The following is a 25,954-nucleotide window of genomic DNA, read 5'->3' on the forward strand; positions in this document are numbered from 1 at the left end:
AACCCAGAGATTCAGTTACAGACAGAAAACATTTGATTCAGAATCAGTAACAAACACTTAATGATGTCATCGTGACATCATGATTTCAGGTGGGAAGATATCAGACACAGAAATGAATGGGTTCAGAAACAGGAAGTAGAGAGACAGACAGTAGTTTCCTGTTTATCAATATAATAAGCAAAAATAAAAATCAGCTGATGTGAGAACTGAACAGGAAGTGGAACAGAAACTCAGGATCAGCTGATGTTTCTTACAGAGAAAATAATGAGGATCAGCTGATTTTTTTTTTAACAAAAACACTTCAATATAAATGTATTAGTTGTAGATCAATTTTCGTTCCATTTAAACCAAAGTAAATATAAATTATGTAAAATGACACTGACAGTTTGATCAGTGTTTCCAGGTGCAGTTCCTGTGTGAACCACACGGTGGCGCTGCAGCTCAGCTGATGTTTGATTTTTCCTCTTTTCTTTCAAACCAAACGTCTTTTTTTAAAATTGTTGAATATGTGAAAGTTTTGTTTCTTTGCAATGATTTATTTAAATGTAGTTTGATCATATTTCAGAATTTATTTCAGAAGTTATTTATTAATTTGACTTTAAACATTTAGTTTTTTAAATCAAAAATGTTTATCTTTTGGTTTTTATTTAGTTTGTGTGTAAACGTTTCCACATGTTAGAGATCATTTTTATTATTTTATTTTTATCATTAATCATTAATATTTTAGCAATAAAATCTGTTCTGACCTTTGACCCTGACGATGATGAAGCAGCTTCACTCTGAGGTCATCAGCTCAGAGATCATGTGACTCAGATATTTTATCCTTTAACGTCTGAGTTGAAGTGAATCTGGTTATTGATCAGTGTTTTGAGCTAATCAAACTGATTGATCACAGCTGAAGAGTTGCTGATGTGTTCTGTTCATATGTGATTCATCTCAGCTGTTAATCCAGGTCGTTTAATGATTAAGATTTAATTATTGTGATATTCAGCTGAGAGCTGCCGACAAAAGTCTGAAACTGAACCTGGTGAATCCCTCTGATCAGTGTGATCAGTGATCAATCAGTGTTATCAGTCTCAATGTCTCTGCTCAAACTCTGCTACAGTCAGCAACACATGTCGCTGATCCGTGCTGTAAATGTACTGACGTGTGTGTGTGTGTGTGTGTGTGTGTGTGTGTGTGAGAGAGAGAGAGAGAGAGTCAGTATGACACACACTCCTCACCAGCTGCTGTCATTAACACACATGTTCAGCAGGAGTGTGTGTGTGAGGTTTTCTTTTCTCCTTATATGGAAGTACAAGATTGTGAAGGGCGGGGCTTCGCACACACACACACACACACACACACACACACACACACTACTGAGGACTACAGTATTAAACCTCAGTACTGGGTAGTTCTGTAGAAACCCTCAGTGATCACTTTATTAGGAACACCTCACTAACACTGGTTGTTCACTCTGTTCCTAACACAGTGCTCAGTGTCAGTGAAGAGTAAATCACAGCTGCAGGACGAAGCCTCTCTTCTTCATGTAAATATTTTTGTTTTGATTTGACAAACAAATCAGCTGCAGACAAACAAACACAAAGCTCAATGACACAGGCGCTGAAGCTCCCCCCCCTCTACCTGTCCGTGTTGTGCTCTCTCTCTCTCTCTCTCTCTCCTCCTGTCCCTCTCTGCAGGTCTCTGGATCTGAGACGAGACCATTTACTGCCCCCTGATCCAGCTCATCACCTGCTGATACTGTTATTATTATTATTATTATTATTATCATTACTCCCACTCTCAGTAGTAGAATCTTTATTATTAGGGGTCCAAGTAGCAAAGAAAGTATTTTTCTTTCTTTCTCTGCTAAAGTTGTTTGTAAAAAACTCCTGGAGAAAAATTCATCAAACTGTCAGATTGGTTGCAGATTCTACCCACTACTCAGGCACCAAAAATTAAACTAATTGTCCGATAGGTGGCGCTATAATAGTGAAATATGCGTTGGTGCAATTTTCTCGAAACAACTTGAACTACTGCCAAAATTAATTAGTCATTTTGATCTCTAAAATCTTCTGCATCTTCTCTCTTCTGCTCTAAAAACACTTGCTCTTTGAGCCATTTTCAAATGATTAAACGTAAACCCAAAACAAACTAGTGCAAGTTCATCTGATGCTCATGGAACTCCGTCTAAATCATCCACTGACAATGCTGATGACAAGTTATTTATCTTATTAATCTAAAATAAACTTTTAAAAGTAAAGTGTAGAGCAAACATGCAATTAAAGCATTTGGTATTTAAATGCTTGCTAGCTGCTTGGACCCAGATAACTGCTGCCAGCAGCTATAATTGTTATTGTTGTTGTTCTGTTGGAGGTTCTCTGTTTCCCGCCTTCAGGCTGCGTCCAGGTGGTTTCAGCAGAGACCTGTGTCCACAGTCCAACGCCTGGATTAGATGACGACAGGTAAATCTCTCAATGAACCAGAGACTGAAGCACAGTTACGACGTGTGTTTGTGCGTGTGTGTGTGCGTGCGTTTGCTTGTCTTAAAGATTCATGTCTTCGGTAGGAACCAATGAGCTCAGAGCTGAGAGACACAGATGTGGGGACAATGAGAGACGGACCGACAGAAAAGTAGCTGACTGCTCCTTTAACAGAGAAAGGTGAGTGTTCTGTCTGCAGGTGTGAACTGAAAATGTCATACACCTCAGCTGAGTGTCAGTTTAGGACTCCTGGTTGCCTAGCAACAACACAGACACACACACACACACACACACACACAGAGTGTCTAATTAATGCCTGGTTAATGAGACACTGATCCAGGTTCAGTTTGCAGGTTTTATTTTAGCACATGAACTGATCACCAGCTTCACATCACTACTGGACTACATCCCCCAGCATCCACTCTGGTTTAAGGCTACAGCAGCTGTTCAGTGCCACAGAAAAACAGGAAGACTGAGAATAAAACATTTAAAGAAGCAATCCACCATTTTAAGTCCGGACCAGATCGGTCGGGATCAACAAGACGAGAATCCACAGAACAGATCTGTGATCAGTGGAATAGAAACTCTTTATCTGTGATTTAAAGGAACAGTTCAACATGTAGAGAAAGACTCACATCTGGAGTCAGGGCATGGTTGGCTTATCTTAGCTTAGCCTAGCTTAGCTTAGCATAAAGACTGTACACAGGGGGGAACAGTTGAAGAAGAACTCAAAATTTGTGGTTTTGGTCCAGTTCTACAGAGACAGCCGGTCTGGAGCAAGAACCAGACCTGACTCAGTCTGAGTCATTATCACTTTAGATTATTGGTAGAACCCTGCTGTCATGGCAACAACACTTTACTCTGATTGGGTGATTCATGACCTTCAAGTGAGTTCATACACAGGAACATGATGTGTGAATTCATTTAAGAGGTGGGGGGCGGGGTTAGGGGTCTTACACCTGTGCTCCCTCTGTGGTGGTTACAGGTGCTGGTCTGTGGTGGACTGCCCGCGCCTCCTGGACCTGGACATGGACCTGAGGCGGGTTCACACCTGACTGGGAGTCACGCAATGTTGAACTGTTCCTTTAAGACCATGAAGAGTCACAGTCCAACACCTGGACCACAGGTAAATCTCTTCTTCTTCAAACTGCATCATAGCAACATCTGGAGAGGCTGAGAACATCTGTAGGATGTCTGTTGTACACCGTAAAAACATCAGTTACAAAAATACTGTGTGTGTGTGTGTGTGTGTGTGTGTGTGTGTGTGTCTCCTTCAGTATCTTCATCGACACAGAACAGGAACCAGTTCAGTACAAAAGTCTGGTTTAAAAAAATAAAAGTCTCCTCATTAAAGTCAGTGATTGTAACAAACAGTTTGATCCTCAGGTTTCACTGACTTCAGATCAGATCCTTCAGAACCAGATTCACCCAGAAACAGGAAACACAGCGACACATGATCAGAGACCTGATGGAGGTTCAATAATCAATGATGTTCATCCGTGTGTGAAACCATGGCGGTGGCACTCGTTCATCAGGACCTGCTGTCACCTGTTCTCAGGTAGACCCGAGTCCAGACCTCAGTGTCTGACAAAACCTTCACACTCACAAAGAAGACCTGGACCCAGGAGGTCTGGTTCTGCAGGTTTGAGAAGGAAACAGCAGCTGTTGGAATTCATCAGCTCCAAAACCTCGTACCTGAACCAGGTCTGATCTCTGTGCTCAGACCAAAACCTGAACGAAGCTCAGCAGTTAATGGACCCGGCGAACCGGACTCTGCTGACATCACCAGCCTCTGTGCTGCTGGATGTTGTTGCTCAGCGACAGATTGTCACCTGCTGTAAACGAACTGTTGTGTGTGTTTGTATTTACAAACTGGATCTGAGCAGGAGTGGACCCGAGCAGCTGGACCCCCAACTGAACCAGACCTGGACCCAAACGAAACCCACAGACCAAAGGGGCCGGGTTCAGAGGAGACCTGATGATGATGTCATCCACGGAGCTCAGATCACTGATGATGACATCGTCGTTTGTGATTAAACAGAGTCTGAGAGAGACCTTCAAACCCCGCCTACTGTCACACCTCCAGACTGACAGATCCAGATCCAGATCCAGATCCTGAATCTGATCCAGATCCAGATCCTGATCCAGATCCTGAATCTGATCCAGATCCTGAAACTGATCCAGATCCTGGTCCAGAATCTGAATCTGAATCTGATCCTGATCAGACAGAGTAAAGGAGGTTCACACGCTGTCAGTCGACCTGACGAGGGGTCTGAGGGTCTCTGTGGATCCTGCTGATCACAAACCTGCACAACACCTTTACTCACCAGCTTTTCCCAGAGCTTTCAACCATATCTCACTGTCTTCTTCACTGAATCTTCCTCATGTGTCTTTAAGTATAGTGCTGCTGTCAGATGCTAACAGGAGATGCTAACTGATGATGAGGACGGCCTCCATGATCTTCCTCCAGATGGTTCTGGTTCTGGTTCTGGTCCTGAAACTGAACCCCAGACCAGAAACCAGGTGTTGAGGCACCAACCAGGTGAGGCACAAACAAAGCTGGAGCCAACTCATTAATCACAACTGAGCAGGAAGAAGAAGGCCATGAGATAGAGTCAAAAGCTCTGGAAAAAGGTAGTACCTGAACCTAAAGGTTTGAATATTTAATCACATTTATTTATTCCCTAATACACACTGCATCCCCGCTCCCGACTCTTATCAGTTCAGCTGATCTCTTTTATGTCTTTTCAAAATAAGAGACCTGCCACAGTTTTATCCCAGGAATCATCAGCTGATTCTGGACGAACGTGACGTCGTGTACCGTCTCACCCAGATCAGTCCTCCTTCATATGAACCTGCATCAGTACCGTCATCTGATCCTTCAGTCCAGCTGCATAAAACATCTGTACACTTCTCTACAGACACAACAACACAGAGAAACTGTGAATGTTTGAGAAAAATAAAACGGATCCAGAGAAAAAGAACAAAAACAATCAAGTATTTAAAGGTTTCATCCTCTGACTCTCCTTGGCACATTTTCATCCCTCCAATCAGAGACGTCAGAGTTTCTGAGAAGGAACCAAGTGTTTCCTTTGTGCAACTGAAAGAGACGCTACATGAGGGTCCTATAAGGGGCGGGGCTTTAGCTGAAGGTTCCTACAGGGGCGTGGCTTTAGCTAAACTGGTCCTGGTCCTGGTTCCTCCTGAAAATCTAAACCTGCATTTTTCCGAATAATTTAAAAGTGGTTTGTCAAGTTCTCAGCAGCTTCGTGTGAAGTCTGGGACCAGACCGTGAACCGGGTCGTACCAGTGAGTCAGGACCTCCGGTCTACATCAGGCTCTTGTGGTCTGGGTTTAGTTTGGTGCTGTTGGAGGGGGTGAGGGGGGAGGAGGAGGAGTCCAGTTGTCGGTACAGCGCCCTTAGCTCCTTCACCTCCTCCAGCACCTCGCGGGCCTGACTCCAGGCCGCCGCCGCCTCCTTCAGGAGTCTCTCCACTTCGCCTTGCGCCACTTCAGCCGCCTCCTTCCGCTTCACCTTCCCGTGCTCCCCGTCAGCCTCCCCCCGCACCTCCGTCAGCAGCTGCTCTGTCTTCTCCAGCTTCTGGCTGATGAGCTCCTGCAGCTGGCTGATGGGGGTTGTGGCACCGGGCGGTGTCGAGGCCGGAGAACGGGTCAGTGGCGTATTCTTGTTCTTAGCAGCTTTAGTTTCTGAGTGTGACAAGATCTCGTCCATGGAGGCGCAGCGGTTTTTCTCCGCCGTCGTCAAACCTCTTCCTGGCTGAGGTGTTTGTCCAGGACCCGTTTTCTCCCACACCACCACCACCTCACGAGGAAGGCTCTGGGATTTCCCAGAAGCCTCAGCGGCCCTGGTAGAAAGAGCACCATCAGTTTTGGACCTGGGACAGTCTGGACTGAGGTGGGACTTGTCCAGGTCGGCCCTAAAACCATTGCAGCTGTTGGCTCCCTGAGACAGAGCGTCCTCCTCCTGGATCAGGTCCAGAGTCAGCATCCCGTCTGAGGAGGACGTCGAGGCCTGAACAGAGGAAGAGGAGGAAGTGACATCACTAACAACACGTTCAGACATTTGTATGAAACTTCAACATGAATTTATCTGTGCTTCAGTTCAGTTTATTTGGTTCTCATGAACAACTGTTGACTCTCAACTGGCTCTGTTCTGGACTGGGTCTGTTCTGGACTGGGTCTGTTCTGGACTGGCTCTGTTCTGGACTGGGTCTGTTCTGGACTGGGTCTGTTCTGGACTGGCTCTGTTCTGGACTGGGTCTGTTATTGGACTGGGTCTGTTCTGGACTGGGTCTGTTCTGGACTGACTCTGTTCTGGACTGTTGTTATTCTGGCTGCAACTCAATTATTGTCATGATCAGTTTATTATTTTCGTCTCATTTCAGTGGCTTGAGTCAGAGAATATTTTAATTGTTTCAGTATTTTTGATAATTAATGATAATTGATTATAAAACAGTTTAAGTAGATTATTTGTCTGTCAATCAATCTATCAATAAATTGATTAAACTAATGATCCCAGCTCTAGTTACCACTGGGCTCTTTAATTAGATGATTCGATATATGATCATTTTGCTGCAGACGACACTATATAAATAAATCTGCATCATATGTCCACATGTTCAGTTTGCTCGGTTGTCATGGAAACGACTCTCAACCAGGAGGACCAACGCTCCAGAAGGGAGTCAGTAAGTGGACCTTGAGTTGATGTTGTTTCTCTGGTTGAGCATGAACCGGTGAGTGCTGAATCTACTGATGAAGACCATGTAATGTGGTTTTATGATGAAGGAGCTTCCCACAGAGGAAGAGGAAGGAGGAAGTGTTGGAGGAAGAGGAGGTGATGATGAAGAGGAGCATTATACTGACCACGGCCAGCAGATGGCCTCTGGTCGGCAGCCGGCGGTTGTGAGGAATCTTCACTCGATCTCGAGTCAGGTGAGACAGGTGAGAGTCTTCTACTGTCACCTGGAACATCAGCACAAAGAAAACATGTTCACAACGTGACCTGTGAATGTTAAAGGGCCTGGGACTGACTGCTGTGTGACCTCCGACCTGACCCCTGATGACCGCTGACATGATTCATCTGCAGTTCCTCTAACGTCCACCAGGTGCTGCTGGGATCAAACTCTGGCTTCTACAGGTACAAAGTCAGCTCTGACAAATAATCTAAACTCATTTACTGTCTTTTCCCTGAGCTTTTAGCTGCATGACATGGTGTTCACCAGTTGTCATGGTGATTATGTCATCTTGTTGTCAGGCTGTAGCTGCTGCTTCACCTACATATTAATACTGTTTGCTTCATGGTGCTGTCGACATGGAAAACACCACAACATCAATACGACATGAATGTGGCACAGGTTCATGAGAGGCTTCTTTCAGCCTGGAACACTGTGTGAGAGAGAGAGAAACATGATCGATCAGATTATTGATCGGAGTATTGACGGGTGGAAAAGGGGAAGGTTGTTGACTGAATGTTGTGTTAGCAGACGGCAGCCCGCACACACTGAAATAAACACGACAACACCGCAGTAAAAGGAACTCACACGTTCTAAAAAACAGACATGTAGACAACTGCAACATAACCACGGGTGGTTCAACACTACAGGAAGTTAGCTGTTGCACTTTGTCAGCAGTGACAGACTAAAATAGTCTCCAACAAATCCTCTGTTTGTTCGATTAAGACAAACAGGAAGTCAGAAAGGGTCGAGAGACGGACAAACACTTTGTGTTACACGTGATTTGTTGACAGTAGAAAACTGTAGAATAACACCTGATCTTTTAAACAGTCAGTCCTCAGACCTGCTGTAACAGACTAATGGAGGCCACTTAGGGATGATGATGATGATGACGATGATGATGATGATGATGATGAAGATGATGATGATGATGAAGATGAGTTTATGTACGTACCTCATCCAGGATTCGGTTTTTGGCTCTGGTGATGGCAGCGTTCAGGACATTGATCCAGGACTCCTTCTCCTCCGGACTGACAGCCAGGAAGACCAGGTTAGGAACCTGCAACAAACACATACAGGTGAACCCTCAGCTACACCACTGTTAGCTTATAGTTTAGCTTTAGCTTGTTGCTTTGTTTACACGTGTTAACTGCCAATAAGTAGTTTTTGTTTACGAGTTTGGTTATAACTTTCTGTTTTTTTGTTTCTTTGTGGTTATTAACAAGTATTTTTGCATGTTATCTAGATAGCTGTTAGCTTGTTTTAGCCTGTTGCTAACTTGTTTTTAGATTGTTTCTCTGTTATTCAGAGGTTTAGGCTAATTTTTGATACCTTTTTTTACCTTGTTGTTTTACTGTTTTCATCTTTGAATCATACCTTCTATTGATTCTTAGTATTTAGCTTCTTTTGTTTTAGCTAGTTGTAGCTTATATTGTTTTTTGCTGTTAGCATGTGTTAGCTTGTGGTTAAGTTGTTATTTGATTGTTGTTAGCTTCTTTAATCATGCTAGCTCCTCGTTAGTTTGTTATAGCGTGATAGATATTATGTGTTAGGTGTTAGATATTTGTAACACTCATTTATCTTGGTGTTAAGATTATTTGTTGTTAGCATCCAATAGTTTGGGTTGTAGTTGTTGTCTGATGACACATGTTATTTTAAAATAGTTTCATATTTTTCTTCTCATTTATGACAGAAAAAGGACAAAAAAACTCTTTATCACGTTTCAGGTTTTCACAGATGAACAGTGATTGGATAAAATTGCTGACATCACACATTAGAATACTGGATGACCTATCACAGCCCCCCCCGACACTGCAGTTTCTGAAACCTCAGTGGGAGACACATCACCAGATGGCCGTGTGTGTGTGTGTGTGTGTGTGTGTGTGTGTGTGTGTGTGTGTGTGTGTGTGTGTGTGTGTGAGGACCAATCTGAGTTTTAGGTCGACCTTGAAAGGTTTGATTCAGGGTTAGGAAATGCATTATGTCATTGAAGGTCCTCATTAGGACAGAAAGACATACTGTGTGTGTGTGTGTGTGTGTGTGTGTGTGTGTGTGTCTATGTCTATGTGTGTAAACTGCCACCCAGTCTGAAGGACACCCGATCCTCTCCCCCAGAGCATGCTGGGTATTTGAGGGCCTGCAGATATCTATTGTATGTTAATGAAAATGTTTCCTTCAGTTCAATGTCCGTCGTGTTTTTGAGATAGACAGGTGTACAGACACACAGGTAGACAGACAGGTGTACCGTGTTGCCCGGCGAGCTGCAGCGCTGCAGTTTGAACTTGCTGTGGTTCTTCTTGCTGCGACTCTTGTTCTTGCGGATCTCCTCGCAGCGCTCGTAGTCCGATAGGTCCAGAACCTCGTCAGCCCGACCCAGCTCCTTCACCTGCACCACACACACAGGTAAAGGGTCAGAGGTCAGCTCACCAGCATGACAGTTGAGTCAGGTGTCCTGAGAGAGCGAGGAGGCGGAGCATCGTTGAGACATCTCCTGTGAATTTATGTTAATCTGACCTGAGCAGGAAAGCCCCGCCCACTTCCAGGTGAGTTCCTGTTCTTCTATGGATTCTGTCACTCAATGTGCCTTTCTGAAAATATACATGTTCCTGAGCTTTCTGTCAATATCTAAGACATTTCAACATTTAAACAATTCATTGTTTTCATTCAACAGCTCCAGCTCACTAAGACTCATGGGAGATGTAGTTAAAAATGCAACAATAATTCATTAAAGGGCAAGTTCAACATTTACATGAATCTTCTTCTTGTCAGATGAAGATGATGAAGATGATGATGAAGATATTAGAGATGAAAGGTGATTAAAGAAGAAAAGTAGAACCAGCTCAAGGTTTATAGTTCTTCCTGCTCCTGGTTAGCTTAGCTTAGCATAAAGACTGGAAACAAGGGGAAACCGCTAGCTTGTTTTTACACTTAACAAACAAACAAGATAAAACATGTTAATCAGTGTCAGCCAGGCTAATGGTTTCCCCCTGTCTCCAGTCTTTATGCTAAGCTAAGCTAAATGTGTCCTGAGTGTTGAGACATGAGAACCTTCCTCATCCTGCTGCAGGTTCTTTAAAGAAACAAACTAAATGTAAATCCAGTCAAATCCAGTAGAAGAACACTCGGACATGGAAACGTCCTTCAGTAGATTTAAATAGAAAAACAACATTCGGCTCATTTTCCTACTGATGCACGTTGATCCGAGTCTGGGACGGACATCCTGTTCCTGGGTCAGTGTGTACGATGGCCCGGAGAGCTCAACTCCCTGTGACCGAAGAACACAAAATGCAAACAGACGAAACAACCGTGTCCCGGGTTCAAGGCGTCTGTGGATTTGTTTGTTATTGTATTTGCAGCTCGTATCGTCAGAGATGTTTTCTGAATTTGTTTGTGTGTTTTTAGTCTCAGTGTTTTGAGCTGTCTGGGCCACCGTACTGTGTCCGTTCAAATACTAAATCTGTGTGTAGATACACAGACACACATGTAAACAGACACACAAACACACACACGTAAACAGACAGACACACACACACATATGTAAACAGACACACACACAGTCTGTCCATTCAAGAAGAAGCTCAACTAAAAAGTTTTTAGTTCGGATTTAAAAGAACAGAGCTGGAGTGTGTGTGTGTGTGTGTGTGTGTGTGTGTGTGTGTGTGTGTGTGGTAGAAACAGGGGGTTTGGTTTCAACACATGTCATCTTCAGCTGTCTCTCTCTCTCTCTCTCTCTCTCTCTCTCTCTCTCGTTCAGGTTCTGGGCAGTCTCTGTGGACTTTCTGGATCGTGGTCTGGATTCTGGAGGTGTGTGACAGTGAGCGGTGGATCAGCTGGTTGTTCTGGTTCATGTTTCTAGGTCTGAGACACAGAGAGGAAGACCAGCAGAGCTGACTGAGAACAGTCACACACACTGACCCAGATGATCCACCTGAAGATTCATCGACAGATATCTGGAGTTTGCAGGTGAATGGCTCACACACACACACACACACACACGCACATAGACACACACACATACACACGCACACACTCACACACACACACACTCAGCAGGTGTTGGTGTGTCTCCTGCAGCAGGTAAACCTCAGCTCATTAATCTCCATGGAAACACCATCCATTATTCACCAGCTTTAAACTGAGACTTCCTGGGAGAGAGGCCACGCCCACCACACAGTGAGGTCAGTCGCCGCCTCGGGCTGTTCCCTCCTCCTGCTGATGTCACTCTGCCTGCATCACCAGTCAGGCGATCAATAATCAATATTCAGTTCAGTCTCAGAGGAGCCTCTTACATAACGAGTCTGTGACCTCTGACCTTTGGACATCAGTCTAATCTGGATTTATCATGTGACTTTACCTGCACCGCTTATTATGGGCCGTAGAGACGTCTCCATGGTAACACACATGTAGACAGATGTATGTACATATCATCATCATGTGTGACACTGATGCTGACAGAGGATTACTGAGGCTTAACATGGCACACACACACACACACACACACACACACACACACACACACACACACACACACACACACACTGGATTAGCAGCCTCAGCAGACGGAGGTTAAACTGTGTTTCTGGCTTCATGTTTCTGATTGGCTGGACCACCTGTCACTCATGTTACATCACCATGTGACACACACAACAGCTGACAGTAAGACGAGGGGATTTTAACCCTTTCATGTCGTGTTCTCATCAGGACCTGGATGGCAGGGGGAGGGGCCTCACTGAGAGACTCTTCACGGTGCAGGAGCATCCGGACTGGCAGGTACAGAGAGTATTTACCCACAAGCCACCTGGTTCCTGAACTACACACCCACAGTGATGAGAGCGTCAACTGTTTTATTTATCATATGATTCTTTTATGTCAATACTTTTTATGTTGTTTACACATTTTTATTTAAAATTACTATTTAAATACTGTTTTATTCACTTTCTCGTTCTTACTTTTTACTCAACATGTAACGTGACATGACGCGACAACAAACAAACTGTTGGCTGTGAACGTTGCACACAGATAAAACCCAGTGTTACCTGTGAGGTGATAAAGACGCAGTAGCCACACCCGCAGTCCTTTAAGGTGTGTTCACTGACTGACTGAAACTCTGTGGCTCATTATGGTTTTTATTGATAAAGGATTGTAAACTTCAAACAGTTCGGATCAATAAAATCTGTCTCCGTCTCTTCGCCTGTCACAATCATACTTCATAGACGAACTCTTTAACACTGATGATGTCATTACCCAGGAAATGAGTCCGAAATTAACACTGATACAACACACACACATCTCCTTGTACTTGTGTCGACCCTCATTGACATAAAGCATTCCCAGGCCCCCAACTCAGAACCAGAACCAGAACCAGAACCCGAACCAGACCCTGCTTCTACCCGGAACCTTAAAACCAAATCTGAACTGTCAAACCGACGTGAGGTGGTGAGGACGGAGACAGTGTCCTCATGGTGAAGAAACGTCTCGGTTTAAAACTGAAGACAACACGAGCTGAAGAAAAGAAAACTCTGCTTCACCTTTAAAGAAACGAATGTTTGATCACGATGGACAAAAAAACTAGAGACAAAAGTGCCCTGAGACAATTAGTCAACTAATCAGTTGATTAATGACAAGATCAAAAATAAATAATAAACTCAAACTTCTGCTGAAGCCTGAAGAGGAAGAGACTTGAGAAACCTCAAACTGTCGACTGTAAGGGGAAGTTTAATTCTGTCAGGAACAACAAACGTGGTCAATGCATGTGTGTGTGTGTGTGTGTGTGTGTGTGTGTGTGTGTGTGTGTGTGAGTGTGAGTGTGTGTGTGTGTGTGTGTGTGTGAGTGTGAGTGTGTGTGTGTGTGTGTGTGGTGTGTGTGTGTGTGTGTGTGTGTGTGTGTGTGTGTGTGTGTGTGGTTTCTCTGGTCTCACACAGAGTTTCTATTCTTGGTCGGACAGGAAGTGAATCTGGTGACGGAAGACGCTTCACACGAATCAAACCTTCACAGAAACAGAAACCTGAGAGGACGAGACTGAGACGAGTCCGTATTTGGTGTTGAGACAGTTTTCATAGATCTTCGATGGTCATGTGACGCTGAGGTCTGAGTGATGTCAGAGAGCAACTGAAGAAATTAAACAGATCACTTCCTGAAAAAATCTGGATGCTTCGTTTTCCTGCAGCTGAGACGCTCTGAGACGTTCTCTGATGTTCTGTAGTTGATTAAGGTTCTAACAGGATGTTCTGTTTAAGGTTCTAGTAGGATGTTCTGCATTTGATAAAGGTTCTATCAGCATGTTCTGTGTTCGATAAAGGTTCTATCAGCATGTTCTGTGTTCGATAAAGGTTCTATCAGCATGTTCTGCATTTGATAAAGGTTCTTTCAGCATGTTCTGTGTTCGATAAAGGTTCTTTCAGCACGCTGAGTGTTTGATAAAGGTTCTTTCAGTATGTTCTGCATTTGATAAAGGTTCTATCAGCAAGTTCTGTGTTTGATAAAGGTTCTTTCAGTATGTTCTGTGTTTGATATAGGTTTTATCAGCACGCTGAGTGTTTGATATAGGTTCTTTTAGCTTGCTCTGTTTTTGATAAAGGTTCTTTCAGTATGTTCTGCATTTGATAAAGGTTCTATCAGCAAGTTCTGTGTTTGATAAAGGTTCTTTCAGTATGTTCTGTGTTTGATATAAGTTTTATCAGCACGCTGAGTGTTTGATAAAGGTTCTATCAGCATGTTCTGTGTTTGATATAAGTTTTATCAGCACGCTGAGTGTTTGATAAAGGTTCTATCAGCATGTTCTGTGTTTGATAAAGGTTCTTTCAGTATGTTCTGTGTTTGATATAAGTTTTATCAGCACGCTGAGTGTTTGATAAAGGTTCTATCAGCATGTTCTGTGTTTGATAAAGGTTCTTTCAGCTTGTTCTGTGTTACATAAAGGTTCTATCAGGATGTTCTGTGTATGTTAAAGGTTCTACCGGCATGCTGAGTTTTTGATAAAGGTTCTATAAGCTTGTTCTGTATTTGATAAAGGTTCTATCAGCTTGTTTTGTAGTTGATAAAGGTTCTATCAGCATGCTCTGTCTATGATAAAGGTTCTGTGAGGACGTTCCGTCCTGTGTTACAGCAGTGAAACCGGAGCTCTCTGTGTGTCTGTAGCTCGGACTGAAACTCGACTCCTGCAGAACGTCGACTGTAGAAAATCGAGGAGAAACTTTCTGTTTCAAGTCAGAACCAAAGCAACTACAGAACATCGAGGAACCCGACAGACACGACAGAGAACTCACTAGAACTCTGACAGTAGGGCTGCACAACAGGCAAAAGAAATCATCTCACATGATGTGGAGCATCACGTGACAACTCGTTACCGTGGCGATAATTAAAGCTCTTAACGAGGTGACAGCAGTCAGTTATCTGCTGCTGATCATCTCCAACAATAAATCAATAATCAGTCAGCTGACAGAGTGGCAGGTGTGAGTCACTTAGCCCCCCTTACTTACCTCTTTCTCACAGACGAACAGCTGATCTCCTCTCAGAACCACAAACCGGTTCTTCCAGATCTCTCTGAAGATCCCTTTCCCGCAGAACTTTCTGATCCAGCCCACTTTATCTGGCTGGAGGTTCTGCGACGCCGAGTCCTGTGGACCCTGAACAGGAAACAGGAAACAGGAAGTAGAGTCAGGACAGGTGAAAAATGTAACCCTTTATTGAAACAGACTGTAACAGCCGGTGCTTTCAGCTGCTCAGACTCTTGAGCTTCTTCTTCTTCTGTCTTTTTAGTTGAAACGTTTGAGAGCAAATTCTCTGTTTTTTATCTTCACCAAATTCTTTAGTTTTTTTTACTGAAGAGAAAAGTTTGATGTCAAACAATAATAATAATTATAATAATAAAAATAATGAATTTCCCTTATATATACAAATGAATAAATATACAATGAATAATAAAAAATACTAAATATAAATAATAAATAAATATAAATTAAATGAAAATAAAACAAATACAACATAAAACATAAACATAAACAAACACATTAAACATTAAAAATGATAACAACTCAAAAATAAATCTAATAAAATGAAGTCTGTAAAATATTTTAATTACTTGAACTTTTAACATTTGATTTATTATCTGTACATGTTTGTCATCAGTTCCCCCGGAGGATCAATAAAGTTTGATCTTCAAACTGTTCAATAATATTTTACTGTTGTTTCAAAGCATCAGCTGATTGAACTAAATTCACCTTTTAATGTGAAGGAATAAAAACCGATTTAGTTCTAAATATCTGAAACATTTGATGTGACGCTTGTTTTTACACATGAAGCAGATTCTGATCAACAAACTTAAATATCAGAATCACAAACCAGATCAGCTGATACAGTCTGAACCAAATTTTATTGACAAGATCATTAATGACAATGTGAGAGTGAAGACGGCTCCTGCTGAGGAGATATTCCTCTATCCCGATCAAGTTGAGACGTGTGTTTGTTTTGTGTGTTGTTGTGTGTTGTTGTTGTGAGTCAGAGAGAAGAATAAAGCTCCTCTCTCTCATTCACACTCAAACATTTGAGTCTTTTGTCATGGAGATTCATCACATTCCTGCAGCCTCAGCGTCTCCAGCCACCTGACCAACAACACGCTACACAACTACACAACTCTGTACAAAACTACACAACTCTATACACAACTACACATCTACACAACTATGTACACAACTACACTTCTACACAACTCTGTACACAACTACACAACTCTATACACAACTACACAACTCTGTACACAACTACACTTCTACACAACTCTGTACACAACTACACATCTACACATATCTGTACACAACTACACATCTACACAACTCTGTACACAACTACACAACTCTGTACACAACTACACATCTACACATCTGAGCTCATCCTGAGTGTGAAACAGTAAAGACAGAAAACTGTCAGTTTTTCTGATTTCAATCGTCATCAGTTTTATTCAGAGTTTTTCTCATTTACATTCAGAGGTTAAAAAAAATCTGTTTTTTTTTCAGTAGAAAAATCAGTTTAATGTCAGAACAGAAACTAAAAACACAAACCATCAAATACACAATAAACTTTGTCTGAACCTTCAGACAGGAATCAAACAATACAACTGCACCTCCTACTCATTATTATTATTATTATTATTATTATTACTATTTTTATTGTTGTTGTTGTTGTTATTATTATCATCATCATTAGTAGTAGTATTAGTATTAATACTCAGCTCAAACTAAAGGAGACTGTGACATGTTTTAAACTGAACTTTGTTAAGTCATTTATTTGTTTTATTATTTGTGATATAATCATATTTAATTACTGAGTGGTAACAGCGTCACAACCAGGTCACAACAGTACATTGTGCTAAACTTCAAACTTCAAGTATTATTTTGTATATTTTATCATATATTAAATCTTTAGATTTAAGTTTAGCTTTTTAATAAAATAATAGAATTAGATTCAATTTTTTTTAAGTGATTTCCTAATTTTTTTAATTTAATTTGAAATTCCTTCTGTTCCTGTGCTGCTGTTAAATGTTCAGACAAACAACATGAAACCGTGTTAACTGTTAAAAGGCTGTAATCCCTCTGTTCTCAGAGGTTTTCATCTGTTGTCTGATCGTGTTTGTGTTTGTTGTGTGAGTCCGTTTAACGGCTGTAACGTGAGTTCAGCTGCTCTCCCGGTAACGGAGTGAAACCGGATCTGCTCTGTTTTCTCTTCGGCTCTCAGGGTGATTAGATCCTCGGTCAGATTCCCACCATCTTCTCATCAATCATCTTTGTCCATAATATTTAATCTTTTCCTCACTTTAAACCGTTTAAATCATCAATAACGCCCTTATTCTGAAAAGCGGAAGTCGGGTCTTCAGCCAACTCGCTGCCGCTGTTGCCTTCAGAATAAAGGCGTAGAAGTAATCATAGAGGCTTTTGTTCCTCGAGCTTCGGTTTAACGTTAGAAAACCGACCGTCACGAGCCGCCGGTGGCCCATGTCGGTTCCGTTAACACTCACCCTTTTCCCCGAATTGTTCTTCTTCATGCTGGCGGCTGTCAGGCTGCCGGCGGCGGACCGGTGTCGGTACTTCACCCACTTTCACGGTAACTCCGTTATTTCTCCTGAGAGCGCGGCACAGCGGCGGGAGAAGAAGATAAAAGCGGGTTAAAGCGGTAAAAGTCCGGCGGGAGACCGGAGCCTCCGCCGTTCTTCAGCTGTTGATCCTCGGTCTGACTCCGCTCGTCGCCCCGCTGCTCTGTGCTGCTGTCGCCGGGCTCCGCTGCGCACTGACCGGCCAGGAGCCGCTGAGGGAGTCGGTGTCCGGTTACTCCTCCTCCCCCTCCTCCTCCCCCTCCTCCTCCTCCAGACTCCCCGCTGGCTCAGCGGCTCCTCGGCAGCCCCACAGCGTCCCCCACCGGCAGAAACCGACTGCAGCACACAGGGATGATGATGATGATGATGATGATGATGATGATGATGATGATGCAGACTGTGTCCCTCCATCAGCTGTCTGAGTCCTGACCTCAGCCCACCCTCCTGGGGTGGGGTGGGGGTGGGGGGGCTGTTGACCCCCACCACACCAAAGAACCAGCAATTAATTAAATGGTTATTGATTAAATAAAACGATTTTAGTTATTAACCGCTGAAGTCTGTTTAAAGTCAAACTGGTTCCATCTTATTATGATCATCATGTTCTTCACTGCTGATCAGACAAAACCAGGTCCAGAGTCTGAGTCTGGGTCTGGGTCTGGGTCTGGGTCTCAGGGAGAACAAAGTCTTTTCTCTGAGAATTTAAACTAGAACATCTTGAGAGTCCTCTACGAGACCAGAACCTCAGGGTGGAGGATCAAGAGCCTGTTATATGATGGTACAGTATGAAGTGGATCTGGGGGGGTTTGGACCCCCAGGCTGTTGTCCACTCCGCCCAGTTGGTGATCCAGCTTTGCTCAACACCATCCAACATCAGCCAGGCCTCATGACGAACATCAGGGCTGGACCTGGACCATCAGGTCTACGGGTCTGTTGTGGTTCTGGAACAGATTGGTGTTGGTTTGCAGCAGCAGGACCAGGGGGGTGAGGTGGTGGGGGGGGGGTTGTCCTCGGTCTTCGAGTGGAGGATGAGGTGGATCAGTCTGGAGCTGGTCTGTGATCCTCAGCTCAGATCTGGATCAGTGTAATCCGGTTCAGTGTGGTCTGGATGTTGGCAGATGTTTTGAGGCTAAACTCTGATCTGGAGTCAGTTTCACTCAAACTGGGTCAGACTGAGAGAGAGAGGCTGATCTGGAGATTATCTACTGACACAACAACAACAACACAACATCTACTGACACGCTTCACTAAAGACACACAGCACACTGTTTCCTGGACAGAACCACATGACCTGGTTCTGGTTCTGGTTCTGGTTCTGGTTCTGGACAGTGATCAATTTCTAAATGTCTTTGAGGAGCTGAACATGTGAACGACTCAGTGTAAATGAATGAACTGAGGTTTAAATGAAGACCCCTTTAGATCTAAGTGAATATTTATTGATCGTTAATTTATTATTGGGAATTTATTCTTCACATCTTTATGTTGAATTGTGTGTTTACCTGGAGACAGATTTAACATCTGGGATTACCTGTTGGTCAAACACCTGTTTTACCTGCACATCATCATCCTCATCTTGTAATCTGATTTATAATCTGGTCATTAATTCCTCAATCAGTTCGCTTCATGTTTCCTCTCTGTGTTTCGATCCGTCTCGTTGTCCTCGCCGTAAATGTGGCGTGGTGTTTTTCCTCAGGCCTGTGACACGGCGTCTGAAGAGGAACAAGGACTCATGGAACAGAAACATCTGTGGGTTTTCACAGAGTCAGGTCACATGACGCTCACCTTCGTTACCTTGATACAGTGACTCTGCTGCCACCTGCTGACTCATCGGCTCATCAGCTCTATTTTCTTCATTAGTCAGTAACAGATGTCGGACACCTCACGACGTGGAGTCTAGTTGTAGAGAGAGGAACAGTGAAAAACAGACACTTTTACAACTTAAAGGATTTATCAATATCAGAGTATTCTGTTGATTGATTAATCAGGTAATTGTTTCAGCTCTATAAAGACTGAAGCTCCTGACATATTCCTACAGGGAGTGACAGCTGAGGTCACATAATTCATTCAGATGAAGGAGCTGTGTGGATGAAAACACGTTCACATCCTGCTGCTGTTCAGTCAGACTCGTTGACCTCGCTACGGTCGACAGATGTAAGAATTATAAATATTTTATCGTAGGTGCACGAAAAGGTGAATGAAAATATGATCTGATATGAGAAAGATCTTCAACAATGTAAAATCATTCACAGCGTTCCCTGGTTGATTTTATTTAGTTTGTGTGTGAGATGAAAACTCTGTGTGTGTGTGTGTGTGCATGTGCATGTGTGTGTTTGTGTGTGTGTGTAACAGCTGCAGAGAAATCTCCACGACGACTCTGCTGACTGTACAACAGCTGAAACACACACACACCTGTCTGCTGTGTGTGCATAATATCAGGAGCTAACAGCAGTTAGCCACCATGCTAACCACCTGTCAACAGAACCAGCGCAACCTCTGACATCTGACAGCCCATGTAACCTGTTGGTCTCTACGGTAACCGCTATGATCAGACTTTAAATTCCAACACACACACACACACACACACACACACACACAGACTAGTGTTTATGGTTTGTGGGGACCAGGTGTTTGTTAAGTCATGTGAGGACTCTTCTCATTGGTCGAACCAGACTGAACTAAACTTCAATTAAACCTGAACCCTTAACTGACAGACCTGCAGTCTGACTGTTTTTAAGTGACTTGTGGGGACATTTCCAGTCTTCAATACTTGTGGGGACCACCACCCTCACACATCTTGATTTATAAAACAAACTGAGATACACTTCTGATGTCTGTCTTTATATAGAATTAATCTAACTCTGGTTTGAGTCAATCACTTTTATTTAACTCACATCATTTAACAATCTCATCACAAGATCGACTTATTTCGTTTTTCTAAATCTAAAATCAAGAGAAAGATAAAAGGAAACGATAAAACAGGAAGGAAACATGTTGGTGTTTGAATTTTATTTTGAGAAAGCTGTATCTTCAAAATAAAAGAACAATCATTCCGACCTGCACACAGGTCAAAGGTCACAGTAAAACACTCTCCAGTCAGACACCATGTTCTCAGTCCAGTCACTCAATGACTCTATTTTCAATAACATCACTATGAACTTTTATTTTCTTTAAATAACACCTTCACAGCTGTTTAATAAAGTTTTAGTTCCATGTTTTTATGGAAAATAAATTGACAGAAAAAAACTAATTCTTCAAACAATAACACACAACTCTGACACACTCACTAATATTGATTTACTAATGCAAAGAAATAAAGCTGTATTGATTATTAATATTAATATTAGTGGTATTGCTCAGATCCTGGACTCTGTTGCAGGCTGCCTCTGATTGGCTCTCGTCGTTGTCAACCACAGTGAACATTTTACTGATGCTTGTTGTCGTCTCTTCTTCTGTCAGATCTGATGGGGGCGCTATCATCTGAAGATCCTTCCCTTCCTCTTTTTCTACTGCGCGCAGACATCAGGGTCAGAGGTCAGAGGTCAGCATGTGTCCTTTAATCCAACCAATCGGGAGCTCTCCTCCCACAGCTTCCTCGCCACCACATCATCCTGTCCCTCTGGGGCTACTTCCTTCTCTGCACAGTCACTGAAGACAAACACAATAAACCCATCTCTGTGACTTATGAGGACATCAAATTGATGAATGAGTGAGTTATTTACACAAACAAATACACAAACATCCCTGCAGGTGTGCTTTTGTATTTCCAGGCCCCTCCCCCTAATGCCTACCTGAAGTATCGTCCAGACCGTTCCTCCAGACCCGGCGTCACGGCGCAGTAAACCGTGGTCTGGGAGCCCTGAGCGGGCGTCTTCATGAGCAGCAGGGAGGGGAGGCTCAGCAGCGCCCCCAGCAGGGGGAACCAGCCGTGAACATGACGACCCAGCTCAGTCCGGATCACACCCGGATGGAGACAGAACGACGACACTCCAGAACCTGAAGGACAAGGACGATCTGAGGTCAGTGTCAACTCACTACAATGTACGTAAAAGTTCAATGTTTGAACAGTTATAATGGGAGAACCTGCTGAATTACTGTGAATTAATTCCTTTAGTGCAAAAATAGTCAAATTTTGAGTTATTCTGATTGTGATGAGCAATGTTTCTGGTGTTTGCGAGGACCTCTGAGTCGTCGGGCGAGTTCTCTGGAGAACAGGACGTTGGCCAGTTTGCTCTGTCGATAGCTCTCCAGAGAACTGTACGTCCTCCTGCTGAAGAACAGGTCGTCGAGGTCAATACGACCTGAAGAAACAACGACAAATAACAACTGTAAAAACATTATTCCAGATATTATAAACAAACATCAGAGGTCAGAGGTCGTACCCCCCCGGTGGGCGATGGACGACACGTTGACCACTCGGCTGGGGGCGGAGCTCTTCAGCTTTGGCAGCAGCAGATTGGTCAGCAGGAAGTGACCCAGATGATTGACAGCAAGTTGAGTCTCAAAGCCGTCTTCTGTCAACCATTTTGGACACATCATCACGCCTACAGACAGGTGGAGAGACAAAGACAGGTAAACAGCCAGGTGAACATACAGACAGGTGTAAAGACGGACAGGTGGACTCACCTGCATTGTTGATGAGAATGTCCAGTCTGTCTTCACTGTCCAGGAAGTCTTTAGCGAACTGTCTGACGGAGTAAACCGAAGCGAGGTCCAGGTGTCTGATCACCACGTTACCGTTTCCTGTCGTCCGTCGGATCTCCTCCGCCGCCCGCTCTGCCCGGGTCAGATCCCTGCACGCCATCACCACCCGGGCCCCTGGTCAACAAAAGAAACACACCAGGTCACTGAGCAGATTGTTCCAGGGGCCCGATGGGTGCGTTTGATTCGACACACACAGTCATTAGTAATCCCTGTAATCAGCTCAGATGGTTTCAGCTTCTCTGAGCGTTACAGTGACCTCTGACCTCCGTGTGTGTTTGTGTGTGTGTTGAATGAGTCACATTAACAAAGCATTAGAAACAGAATCCAATATGTGACACTGTAAAAACAATCAACTGTGTTGAATGTGTCAAATGAAACTGTTGGAACTGCTGAAAGGTGAAAACTTAAACATGGAGGTGAAAAGAACTAATAACTACAAGCACTCAGAGGGCGCAGACCTCCACTCAGGTTCAAAGGTCAAACAACACACGCCAGACTGCAGAGAGAAAAACTAATTCTGAGTTAATGATCTGGATCTGCCCCTAAATGTAATAGGTTCTGCTCTGGCCCCTCCCCCATCCCTCCACCGAGTTTGGAGAGGGTTCAGGACTGTTTGAGTAATCCTGCACACACACACACACACACACACACACACACACACACACACACACACACACACACACACACACACACACACACACACAATCTCTGACCTCTGCGTGCCAGATCTCTGCTCGTCTCTTTGCCGATGCCAGTGTTCGCTCCGGTGATCAGAATCGTCTTTCCGTCCAGACGAACCGAACAACGACAAACTCCACCTGCAATCCACTTCCTCAACACCGCCACACCTGTGTATACACACACACACACACACACACACACACAAAACAGCTGTTACCATAGCAACAACAGCAGGACATATTGTACGTAGTGAGTCTGGTTCTGTTGGGGATGTTCACGTCTACGCTGATGATGCTGTTAATTATCTAAAAGACTCACGTCCAGTCAAATTAACTTTTATTAAACCCTCAGATGTTTGACGTGGGAGTCAGTTTAAACTAATCTTTAACTAGAACACATGATCAGTGGAGAACAGACTTCCACCAGGACCAGTGTCAAACAACACACGCCAGACTTCAGAGGAAAAACCTCAAATTCATAGTAAACGATCTGGATCTGACCCAAACGGGTTCTTCCCTGGTTCACCACCCATCCCATTGGTTCAAATCAGAACCAACAGGTACCAGTAGTTACATAACTTCTTTCAGACTGGTGGTGGAGGTGGAGTTTGATGTGTCTATTTCACAACATGTAGAACATCATTCTTTTAATTACCGTCTGACCGAGCATTACCGAGCAAACATAGATTTTAGAAACCTGTTTCACCCCCAAGTCAAAGATTTTAGAACAGCCCAGTTTTTCCAGCTGTTGTTTAAATTGACATAATTCAGTGTCTCAGTGTTTTGTAGAATGATTGAATCTTGTTGTTGAACTAAACTGAATCTCAAGCTGCGTTTCCACAAAAAGACCGGCATGATCGGTTGTGTGACACTACAGTCAGCCTGTTAACATGGAGGAGATTCAGCCTGTGCTGCTGTTGATCGTGCTTTATTGCATGAACCTTTGGAAAGTACTACCCCCTGACCAGGGACTTTTTGAGGGGTAGATCAATTACCCTGGAACTAAATTTGGACCCTGGTTCCTGCAGTTGAAACGCGGATAGTTCCTCAAAAGGTTCCTGGTTCCTGGGGAAAGTTCCTGCGGTGGAAATGCACCTTCTATGTCTGACTCCTGCAGCAGCAGAACTCTGTCCTCTCTACCACAGAAATCAGACACGTTCAGAAGTTCACACTCGTGTCACTTCCACCTTTGGTCCAGTTCATCCAGCTCCATGTGGTTCAGGTCTGGAGACTGTGCTGGTCCTGACCGACCAGTCTGTCTGTCTCCCTCCACTCTGTCAGAAGGACACAGTCCTACTTCCTGCAGTACAGTGTTGTCATGGTGATGATCACAGGGTGTAGTGACACTGTTTGTCATCATCAGTTCACCAGTTTCTTCATCCTGATGATGTTTTCTGTTTTCTGTCACATCTACAGCCGAATTAAGATTTTTTTTTTTTTTACCACTGACCTTTGACCTGTTGAAGATTTTTCACTGAGCTGCTGAAACTTCAATAAAAACAGGAAACATGGGGCTGATGTAAAACTATAGACCGGCAGAATGTGAAGAATCAACCAGGTCCAACCGACCAATAAGAATCAAAGAGGCGGCGACGTCACTCATTCATTAAAGAGCCGAGTCAGCAGGAAGCAGGAATTTGGCGTTAATAACAATCCTCTGATAATCAGCTGCAGCAGCTTTAACTCTGTTTCATGTTTTCATGCTTCACACAGAGTTTGTAGATTTGGTTCATGTCTCATAATGATTACTGTTGACCTATGTGTGTGTGTGTGTGTGTGTGTGTGTGTGTGTGTGTGTGTGTGTGTGTGCGTGTGCGCGCACATGTGACTTCAGTGTCATAAGCAGTGTGGGAACTTTGAGTTTCACTAGTTTCATCTGCACTCAGACCGCCGCAACAGCAGCTTCTTTTCTCTCCGTCTCAGTGTGAGGAGAACGTTAGAGGAATGTTTCAGGCTTGACTTCATCATGGAGCACCAACACAATCAGAACCAGGGACCCGTGATGTCCCAGGTTTACTCATATCGTTTTACATCAATTGATAAATCAGATTTGTCAGGTTTGACGAGTCCTCTGTTCTCGTGCAGAGACTCTGTCAGAACCTGGTTTAAAGACCTGAACTGGTTCAGTTTTGATTATTTGTTGTAAAGTTTTCAGTGATGAACAGACAGTTTTCTTCAATAGTCGATTGATTGTTCAGTGAATTTAAAGAAAAGAAATTATGATAAATGATGCTCATATTATTATGTTATATTCTGTATTATACTTTTAATTATTTTTGTAATCCGATGAATTTGCAATTTTACAGTTTGAAGCCCTTTGTAAATCTGTTTAGTGTTCACTGCTCTATAAATAAAGTTATTAATTATTATTAGAACTGTTTTAATCTAAAAGTTATTAATTATTATTAGAACTGTTTTAATCTAAATGTAAAACAGAGGGGGGTTGTAGATGAGCAGTTAGACAAAAGAGAATAAATCAATAATGTTTGACATTAATCTGAACATGAACAGACACTGCAGGAGGTTAAAGTAAAAAAATTAAAAATAAAACTCTCCACAGACAGGAAGTTAATGATTATGAAGTAGAGGTGAGATCTTACAGATCAGAGTGAGTCCCAGCAGAGCTCCACATCTCAGCAGCAGGCCTCCCCGGCCCTCCTCCCCTGGCCCCGGCTCCATCTCCGGTTCCGACTCACTGCCGCTGCCCCCGGGCCATGGCAGCATCAGGAATCCTCCCGGACCCGCTGCTCTCATCCCTGCAGGTCCAAACAGACTGAGGAGAGACGGAGCCGAGCAGGGACGGAGGAGGCGGAGGTAGATTAACAGATTAGAGCAGATTATCCACCACAGAGCTGCTCTGGGATCAGTCAGAAACAGGAAGGATCACTGTCCACTGAAAACCAGGTATCTCCAACATGTTCTCCAGGACACAAGAAAAGTATGTGTTTTAGATTAGTGGCAAATCTATCTATATTTATCTATTTCTGAGGTTATAACTTCTGTAATAAGGTCGGATGAAAGGTCTGGTACTGACCCAGTCATTATAAAAACTA

At 43.4% G+C, this 25,954-nt stretch overlaps 2 protein-coding genes across 2 annotated transcripts; both read right to left on the reverse strand.

Annotated features, from left to right (window-relative positions):
• Positions 1 to 2,806: 2,806 nt before the first annotated feature.
• Positions 2,807 to 17,950, reverse strand: plekho1b (pleckstrin homology domain containing, family O member 1b). The gene is made up of 6 exons (XM_056379986.1): positions 17,449 to 17,950; positions 14,918 to 15,064; positions 9,684 to 9,824; positions 8,394 to 8,498; positions 7,350 to 7,448; positions 2,807 to 6,498 (listed from the first exon to the last, which is right to left on the reverse strand). Exons 1-6 carry the CDS (start codon positions 17,473 to 17,475, stop codon positions 5,794 to 5,796), a joined length of 1,224 nt encoding a protein of 407 aa, XP_056235961.1. The 5' UTR covers positions 17,476 to 17,950; the 3' UTR covers positions 2,807 to 5,793.
• Positions 17,951 to 20,382: 2,432 nt separating this feature from the next.
• si:dkey-23o4.6 (retinol dehydrogenase 13) lies at positions 20,383 to 25,665 on the reverse strand. The gene is made up of 7 exons (XM_056379987.1): positions 25,502 to 25,665; positions 22,935 to 23,069; positions 22,144 to 22,335; positions 21,900 to 22,061; positions 21,699 to 21,818; positions 21,309 to 21,513; positions 20,383 to 21,165 (listed from the first exon to the last, which is right to left on the reverse strand). Exons 1-7 carry the CDS (start codon positions 25,653 to 25,655, stop codon positions 21,060 to 21,062), a joined length of 1,074 nt encoding a protein of 357 aa, XP_056235962.1. The 5' UTR covers positions 25,656 to 25,665; the 3' UTR covers positions 20,383 to 21,059.
• Positions 25,666 to 25,954: the final 289 nt, after the last annotated feature.

Source organism: Seriola aureovittata, chromosome 7 (genome assembly GCF_021018895.1).
Source record: "Seriola aureovittata isolate HTS-2021-v1 ecotype China chromosome 7, ASM2101889v1, whole genome shotgun sequence".
NCBI lineage: Eukaryota > Metazoa > Chordata > Actinopteri > Carangiformes > Carangidae > Seriola > Seriola aureovittata.

Excerpts from the sequence above, each read along its gene's own strand:
- si:dkey-23o4.6 (XM_056379987.1), bottom strand. The coding sequence starts at position 25,655 with ATGAGAGCAGCGGGTCCGGGAGGATTCCTGATGCTGCCATGGCCCGGG. Across the intron at positions 21,819-21,899 it reads GTCCATCGCCCACCGGGGGG|GTCGTATTGACCTCGACGAC; the intron begins GTACGACCTCTG and ends TTGTTTCTTCAG. Across the intron at positions 21,514-21,698 it reads ACTCGCCCGACGACTCAGAG|GTTCTGGAGTGTCGTCGTTC; the intron begins GTCCTCGCAAAC and ends CTTGTCCTTCAG.
- plekho1b (XM_056379986.1), bottom strand. The coding sequence starts at position 17,475 with ATGAAGAAGAACAATTCGGGGAAAAGG. Across the intron at positions 7,449-8,393 it reads AAAACCGAATCCTGGATGAG|GTGACAGTAGAAGACTCTCA; the intron begins GTACGTACATAA and ends CTGATGTTCCAG. Across the intron at positions 6,499-7,349 it reads GAGGCCATCTGCTGGCCGTG|GCCTCGACGTCCTCCTCAGA; the intron begins GTCAGTATAATG and ends TCCTCTGTTCAG.